The following is a 7,881-nucleotide window of genomic DNA, read 5'->3' as shown; positions in this document are numbered from 1 at the left end:
TTTCCAAAGCGTCTGGTTTATATCTTAACATTAATAAATGTGAACTCATGGCTGTCAAAGATTGTGTGACACCTTCATATTATGGTATTCCAGTAAAAGGAAAACTTACATATTTAGGCATAACCATTACCAAGGATCAGAAGTCTAGAGGCTTACTAAATTTTAACCCTCTTATTAAAACAACCCAGCTAAATCAGTGGCTACAGAGGGACTTATCTTTAAAAGGAAGAGTCCTAATAACCAAGGCTGAAGGTTTCTCTAGACTAACATATGGCGCTCAATCTTTATATCTTGATGGTAAAATAAGCAAGATAGACCAGATGCTTTTCAACTTTCTGTGGAAAAACCGTACCCATTACATTAGGAAAACTGTTGTAATGAACACGTATGAGTATGGTGGGCTGAATTTCTTGGACTTTACTACCTTAAATAATATTTTAAGATCAATTGGATAAAACAATTCCTAAGAAGACCCACTTCTATGGGGAATTTTATTCCACATTATGTCTTTTCTACTTTTGGTCGCCTTAACCTCATGTTGGTTTGCAATTATAATATTGACAAAGTTCCAGTGAAACTTTCTGCTTTTCATCGGCAGGTTTACTTGTCATGGTCCTTAATTTATAAGCATAATTTTTCTCCACACAGATATTATATATGGAATAATCAGGATATATTGTATAAAATACTTCTTTGTTTTTAGAATATTGGTTCCGAAATAATATCCTATTGGTGAGCCAACTGGTAAATAATATCCTATTGGTGAGCCAACTGGTAAATAATATCCTATTGGTGAGCCAACTGGTAAATGCAGAGGGTTTTTTACTTAGTTATGAGGAATTCTTATCACTTTACAAGGTCCCTGTAACACCTAAAGATTTTGCAATTGTTTTACATGCCATTCCTTCAGGTGTTGCTTTATTATTCAGGAATGTGTCAAGACCTGACCCTCAGAGCCTACCTTCCATTAACCCTGTTGACTCATCAGTAGGAAAGATTTGTTTCTCTTTTGGTCCATTCAACAACAGAGCGATACGAACCTTGTTTCAGCAGGATGTTGTATCTATACCTTATGTCATGCCTTATTGGAACAGATGTATTGATAATATCTGTTGGGAAAAAGTTTGGATGTTGGCACACACATACCTACTTGTTAACAAAATTAAGGAAGTTTCCTTTCAAATTGGTCATAAATATTATCCTGCTAACCACTATATGAAGAAGTTTAAGGAAAACATAAACTCAAATTGTACCTTTTGTAATGACCACCCAGAAACAGTGTTGCATCTTTTTTGGCATTGTATTCATGTAAGGAAACTGTGGCAAGACATCAGTAGATTTATAATTTAACACATTTATGAAGATCTTACACTATTGTGGAGAGATGTACTGCTTGGATTCTTTACCTACGATAGAAATAAGCTGAAACAATTGTATGTAATTAATTTAATTATTATTTTGGCCGAATTTCATATTCACAAATGTAAATTTACAATCAAAACACCACATCTTACCTTACAAAAAGAAATTGAACTATATTTAAAGACAATTAAATACTCTACTAACGAGAAAGCTGTTAGAATTATAAGTGTATGTATGTCCCTTAAGGTCCTTGTGTAATGTGATATTGTACCCCCTAGCCCCGCCCCTAGCCCAATTGTCCTTTGTATATTATTTATATATACTTGTGTTCCCACATGTACTTCCTGTATTGATTTGTTGTTAATAAAATAAAAACGCTTTAGATCTCCAAACTCATTTCCCTTTTGCGGTCACTCCATCTACCCGGCTAGGGAATTGCAAATCCCGTAGAGGAGAACGTCTCATTCTCGCGAGACTGAGAATCAACATGGCTCGCTTCCATAGATTTCGCTAGCCATTTTAGTGAATTGAAAAATCCAGAAATCTCAGAGTTTGAGTTGTCTACTCGAATTCCAAATGACTCGACCAATAAAGCAAGTACTGTAGCTACATACAGTAACGGCTCTTCCAGGTTTCTTGCGTCTTTGTTAACCAGCTAGCTAGATAACGTTAACTGAGTCTGCCATCCAGAGCTACCCTTGTTTAGCTGTCTAGCTATCTTGATTTGCCTGGCTGCACTCTTCTTCACAGTCATCAGTGTTTGTTTTAAGGTAAGTCTCATCTGTTATTAACAGCATGTAGACTGGATATTAGTGGTTTAGCCAGCTAACGAGCAGTGATTCTGGAGGGGTGTGGTGTTGGCTACTTGGCTTTGTAGCTAGTTATGCTTCACAGACTGGCTCAGATCCAGATAAGTGTGGTGGACTGGAGAGGAGACGGATGTAGCCAGGTTGACTCCAACATTGCTGCATGTCAGAGGGTCACATCTATATAAATTACTGTTCCATCTTCTACCATAGTGACATCCTCCTCATCACCACCCCACCTGATTGGCAGCAAAGAAGTGCTCCTCTCCTTGGGACTCGGTGTAACCCTCCACCCTATCTACCCCTGTTGCCCCCAGAGCAGGGGGTAAGGACACCACCATAGCCACAATGCTGGAGTCTGTAAGGAACACGTTTCACGCCCAGCTGGCCACCGTCATGGACTCCCTGCTGGCGGCAGCGGTGTGTGAGATCGCCAAAATCTTTGAGAGCAGTCTGTGTGAGCAGCAGGAGGAGCTGACACAGAGAGGAGAGGAGATCACAGGCCTGAGGGGGAGGCTGGAGCGGGCAGAGAGGAGGCTGAAGAAGGAAGGAGAGGAAGAAGAAGGAGAGGGCCTACTGGATGTGGTAGAAGGACCGGTGAGAAAAACAGGAGGAGATGGCAGCCCTAGGCAGCAGTCTGAACCAAGAGCTGGTAAGAAAACCGGATGTCTCATCTGAAAATGATCTTAGGAACATTTTGGTTGAAAACACCCCTAAACTACTGTCTGGTTGTCTGTCTTGCACCGTTTGTTCAGGTTCAAGCTGGGATTCGGATGCGGCCTCTGAGACCCCCCCACTGGTCCAGGACAGCGGGTGTAAGAAGTCCCACAGGATGAAAAAGGAGAGGACTGAGCTGGAGGGGTCCTCCATCAAAGAAGAGGTCAGTCAGTCATTCTCTAACACAATAAGAATGTCTGTCTTTCTCTATTTAATTCATTTGTTTTATTCTATGTCACAAAGATAGTCATGCTGCTTTGAGTTTTCAATGGTTAATTTATTCAAAGGCTGTTAACACAGCTGTGATGCTGGCCCCCACATTAATGTTTTATTCTCTCCCTTCAGCTTAAACATTGCCCTCTTCCACAGTTCGAGGAGCCCCACCCTGCCCCTGTGGAGGGGGAGGGCCAAGGGCCAGGGAGGAGCTCTTCTGCTGGGGGTCAGAGGCTGGGAGAACCCTTGTCTGACACAACAGGGACCAAGGCAAAGTGTAAGGAAGTGTAATCCTTAACCAATCAATCTACATGTTTGTGTCCCCCCAGGATTTAGCGATTCTGCGATAGATTCTTTTTTTGGGTAAATCAACAATTCCTTGTATATTATGCTAGGACTTGCAAATTTGGCCAATCAACACACTAGTATTGCATAAAACAGTCAAATCAATATTAACATTTGCACATAAAACTGTCCAATCACCTCAGTACAAAAAGAGGGCTTTCAATCTTAACCAGTCACCTCACTTTTACTGCATACAATTGTTCAATCAAACACGTCAACAAACTTTCCCCCCAGTCAGCGAATTTTTGTGACAAAATCATTGCAAATTGCCACCCAAAATGTCAGAATTGCCGCAAGCAAAATCAAGCATTTTGGCCCACAACTATCGCAACTAAACGCTGTGATTTTAGAGCAAATAATCCTTGTCTGTTCATACTGTATCGTATTTTATACTTGTGGAACTGTTGGAATGAGTGTATTGAGCTCCCTTCATGATGTTGTTCCTATCTCTTGGTAGTATCCCATTGGGAGGGAGACCCCAGACCTCTTCAGAGCCAGAGCTCCACCTCCTTCTTCCATGGCCCCCGGGTTGGACATTTCTCTCCCAGACCCGACCACAGGTCTCCTGGGCTTGACCCCTGGGCCAGTGGGGTTCCTCTAGAGCTTCAGGATCCAAGCTTCCTGGACCAGAGCCCAGACCAGGTACTAGAGCAGAGAGAGCCCCGACAGTCACAGGACCAAACCAACCAATCCCAGAGAGGCCTGAGACCAAGAGACGACAGAGGGAGGGGCCTAGTTCATCAGAACCGCTGGTCATTGGCTGCTAAGGATCCAGTCAGACCACACCCCAACACACACGCTCAGAAACACGCACAAGGTCACGCACACACACTGGGCGGGGCGAGACCCTACACTTGCCCGTACTGCGGCAAGAGCTTCAGCTACCCGTCCCACCAGCGCAGGCACCTGCTGCGCCACACAGGGGTGAGGATGTACCCCTGCTTGGTATGTGACAAGAGCTTCCTGACTCCGTCAGAGCTCACGGTGCACACCCGCGTCCACACAGGGGAAAGGCCGTTTGGCTGCACCCAGTGTGGAAAGCGTTTTGCCCGCAGCGGGAACCTCCGGGCCCACCAGAGAGACGTCCACCTGGGGAAGAGACCCTTCGTCTGCCAGGAGTGTGGCAAGAGGTTCGCCCACAGGGGCAACCTGAGGGTGCACTACCAGAGGGTACACCAGGGCCTGCCATACCATGAGGATGAGTATGACCAGGATGGCAACGCTCTCCCTTCTACTGGGTAAAGGGTCAACAGGGTCACATTCAGTAGGAGCTAATGGGAGAAAACATTTTAAAATGGAAAATGAGGGTTCTTACAGTGCATTTGGAAAGTATTCAGACCCCTTGACTTTTTCCACATTTGATTACGTTATAGCCTTATTCTAAAATGGATTAAATTGTTATTTTTCTCAATCTACACTCAATACCCCATAATGAATAAGCAAAAACAGGTTTTTAGAATATTTTGCAAATGTATAAAAATAAACCTGGGGAATATTTACAGGGGAGAGGAGGGGGGATGAATGAGCCAATTGTAAGCTGGGGATGACTAGGTGACTGATGGTATGAGGGCCAGATTGGGAATTTAGCCAGGACACCGGGGTTAACACTCCTACTCTTACAATAAGTGCAACATCCCATCCAAAAGACGACGCCTTACACAGGGCAATGTCCCCAATCACTGCTCTGGGGCATTGGGATATTTTTTTAGACCAAAGGAAAGAGTGCCTCCTAATGTCCCTCCAACACCACTTCCAGCAGCATCTGGTCTCCCATCTAGGCACCGACCAGGACCAACGCCGCTTAGCTTCAGAAGCAAGCCAGCAGTGGGATGCAGACCATTTACTCATTACATTGTTTCAGCACCTTTGGCAGTGATTACAGCTTAGGGTCTTATTGGGTATGACACTATAAGCTTGACACACCAGTATTTTGAGAGTTTTTCCAATTCTTTGTAGATTCTCAAGCTCTGTCATGTTGGATGGGGTGCGTCTCTAGAGATATTCGATTGGGTTGAAGTCTGAGTTCTGGCTAGGACATTCAGAGACTTTCCAAAGCCACTCCTGCATTGTCTTGGCTGTGTGCTTAGGGTCGTTGTTCTGTTGGAAGGTGAACCTTCATCCCAGTCTGAGGTCTTGAGCGCTTTGGAGCAGGTTTTCATCAAGCATCTCTCTGTACTTTGCTCCGTTCATATTTCCCTTGATCCTGACTAGTCTCCCAGTCCCTGCCGCTGAAAAAGATCCCCACAGCATGATGCTGCCACCACCATGCTTCACCGTAGGGATGGTGCCTGGTTTCCTCCAAACGTGACGCTTGGCATTCTAGCCAAAAAGTTCAATCTTGGTTTCAGCAAACCAAAGAATCTTGTTTCTCATGGTCTGAGAGTCCTTTAGGTGCCTTTTGGCAAACTTCAAATGGGCTGTCATGTGCCTTTTACTGAGGAGTGGCTTCTGTCTGGCCACTCTACCATAAAGGCCTGATTGGTGGAGTGTTGCAGAGATGGGAGAACCTTCCAGAAGGCCAACCATCTCCACAAAGGAACTCTGGAGCTCTGTCAGTGACCATCGGGTTGTTGCTCAGTTTGGCCAGGCGGCCAGCTCTAGGAAGAGTCTTGGTGGTTCCATAATTTTTACATTTAAGAATGATGGAGACCACTATGTTCTTGGGGACCTTCAATGCATAAGACATTTTTTGGTACCCTTCCCCCCCCAGATCTCTGCCTTGACACAATCCTGTCTTGGAGCTCTACGGACAATTACTTCAACCTCATGGCTTGGTTTTTGCTCTGACATGCACTGTCAACTGTGGGACCTTATATAGACAGATGTGTGCCTTTCCAAATCATGTTCAATCAAGTTGTAGAAACATCTCAAGGATGATCAATGGAAACAGGATGCACCTGAGCGCAATTTCGAGTCTCATTGCAAAGGGTCTGAATACTTATGTAAATAAGGTATTTATTTTTCTAAAAACCTGTTTTTGCTTTTGTCATTATGGGGTATTGTGTGTAGATTGATGAGAAAAACAATTAATTTAATCCATTTTAGAATAAGGCTGTAACGTAACAAAATGTGGGGGAAAGGAAAGGGGTCTGAATACTTTCCGAATGCACTGTATTTAGCATTTTGTCTTATGTGAATTAGGCCTACCTGCACATCTGTCTGCATTTTAAACTAATGTCCCATAGGAATGACTCCACCTGTCAAGTGACAATTATGAAGACAGGAAATGGTGAGAGCGAGAAAGGAAAGCAGCGCTCCCTGCGGGAGGAAGAGAAGGCATTTCTAAGTGTTGCATCAATTAAAAGGTTGTTATATTGTTAGTAGTGTTTTTATACTGAGAGACGGTGCTTTTACCCTTTACTCTACATGGTTGTGTATGTTAGCAAAAGTGACAAACGTGCAAACTGATTATGTATGATACGATTAGCATAACATTCCCTATTTTGTGTCGTTAGTCATCCTCCATGTGTAGTGTTCATATAAAGTAATTAACCGAAATAAAACCAGGTGTATTCATGGTCGATCTTACAATGATGATACAGTATCTTATTTCTGAATATGCTTTCTTTGGTCCATAAGGTAAGGAAAAGCAGGAACAAGGTTTTAGAAGGTACTGTGCTTTTGGGGGGGGTAAGTGCAGTACCATTGATTGCCACCAGAGAGCAGTCTTACTTCTCCATTAAAATGCATAGAAGACATGTACTTACAGTATAGTAGACTGGTTGAAGACGTCGGCCTCGTCAGCACGTTTTGCGTCTAGTGTGTGTGAAGCATTATTGGCCTGCTGTTGGCTTTGCAAGTCACATTCTCTGCTTTTTACAGAGAGTAGTCCCTTTCCCCTGTTCCCTCAGGTTGTGTCAGACTGTTCAGCCGACCTGTTTGAGGAAGGCTCCACACCACTCTCACTTGAGTATCTTACGTAGTAATTTCTGATCAAATTTTGCTTTTTTGTAGCTTTGGCAACTATGTATGCGTTTTCTATACCTGTTCACTCCTCCCAGTAGGCTTTACAGATGCTCCCCACCCCTTGGCTGCAACCCTTGTAATTTAGTGTACCCTGCACACACAACCCATGTGGAATTCCTGGTCTCTGGCAGCGTTTGGAACTGCCGATTTGCGATCAAGAACGCTGAGTTCATCCCTTCAGTCCCTTGACTTTGTTGTCCTGATAGAGACATTGATCACCCCACCCCAGAGAACCCTGCTGCTCTCGCTTCATCTGACTACGTTTTCTCTCATAGTCTGAGAGCATCTGGTCGTTGTGGTGGCACAGGGCTACTAATGTCTCCTAACTGGAGATTTTCTCCTTTCTCCCTCTCACCTGTCTCCTCATTTGTATTCCCTGCTGTCACTGTCACTTGTCCACTCAAACTTAGGATTGTTGACATCCATCGCCCACCAGGTGTCCTTAGAGTTCCTCAATGAGCTTGACACCTTG

General features: G+C 44.0%; 1 protein-coding gene across 2 annotated transcripts; it reads left to right on the top strand.

The window, feature by feature from the left end:
- The first annotated feature begins 1,820 nt into the window (after positions 1–1,820).
- On the top strand, positions 1,821–6,974 carry LOC106611897 (uncharacterized). 2 transcript variants are annotated; one of them, XM_014212545.3, is made up of 5 exons: positions 1,821–2,132; positions 2,382–2,820; positions 2,924–3,048; positions 3,255–3,375; positions 3,901–6,974. In XM_014212545.3, the coding sequence occupies exons 2-5, from the start codon at positions 2,517–2,519 to the stop codon at positions 4,683–4,685; spliced, it is 1,335 nt and encodes a 444-aa protein (XP_014068020.2). In that variant the 5' UTR covers positions 1,821–2,132; positions 2,382–2,516; the 3' UTR covers positions 4,686–6,974. The 2 variants fall into 2 exon arrangements, with proteins under 2 accessions (XP_014068020.2, XP_014068021.1); XM_014212546.3 differs by having other exon boundaries at positions 3,231–3,375.
- Positions 6,975–7,881: the final 907 nt, after the last annotated feature.

Source organism: Salmo salar, chromosome 09 (assembly GCF_965601325.2).
Source record: "Salmo salar chromosome 09, fSalSal1, whole genome shotgun sequence".
NCBI classification, from domain to species: Eukaryota; Metazoa; Chordata; class Actinopteri; order Salmoniformes; family Salmonidae; genus Salmo; species Salmo salar.
The sequence above is the reverse complement of the archived record's forward strand: the minus strand, read 5'-3'. Positions and strand labels throughout refer to the sequence as shown.

Excerpts from the sequence above, each read along its gene's own strand:
- LOC106611897 (XM_014212546.3), top strand. The coding sequence starts at position 2,517 with ATGCTGGAGTCTGTAAGGAACACGTTTCACGCCCAGCTGGCCACCGTC. Across the intron at positions 2,821-2,923 it reads GCAGTCTGAACCAAGAGCTG|GTTCAAGCTGGGATTCGGAT; the intron begins GTAAGAAAACCG and ends CCGTTTGTTCAG. Across the intron at positions 3,049-3,230 it reads GGTCCTCCATCAAAGAAGAG|CTTAAACATTGCCCTCTTCC; the intron begins GTCAGTCAGTCA and ends CTCTCCCTTCAG.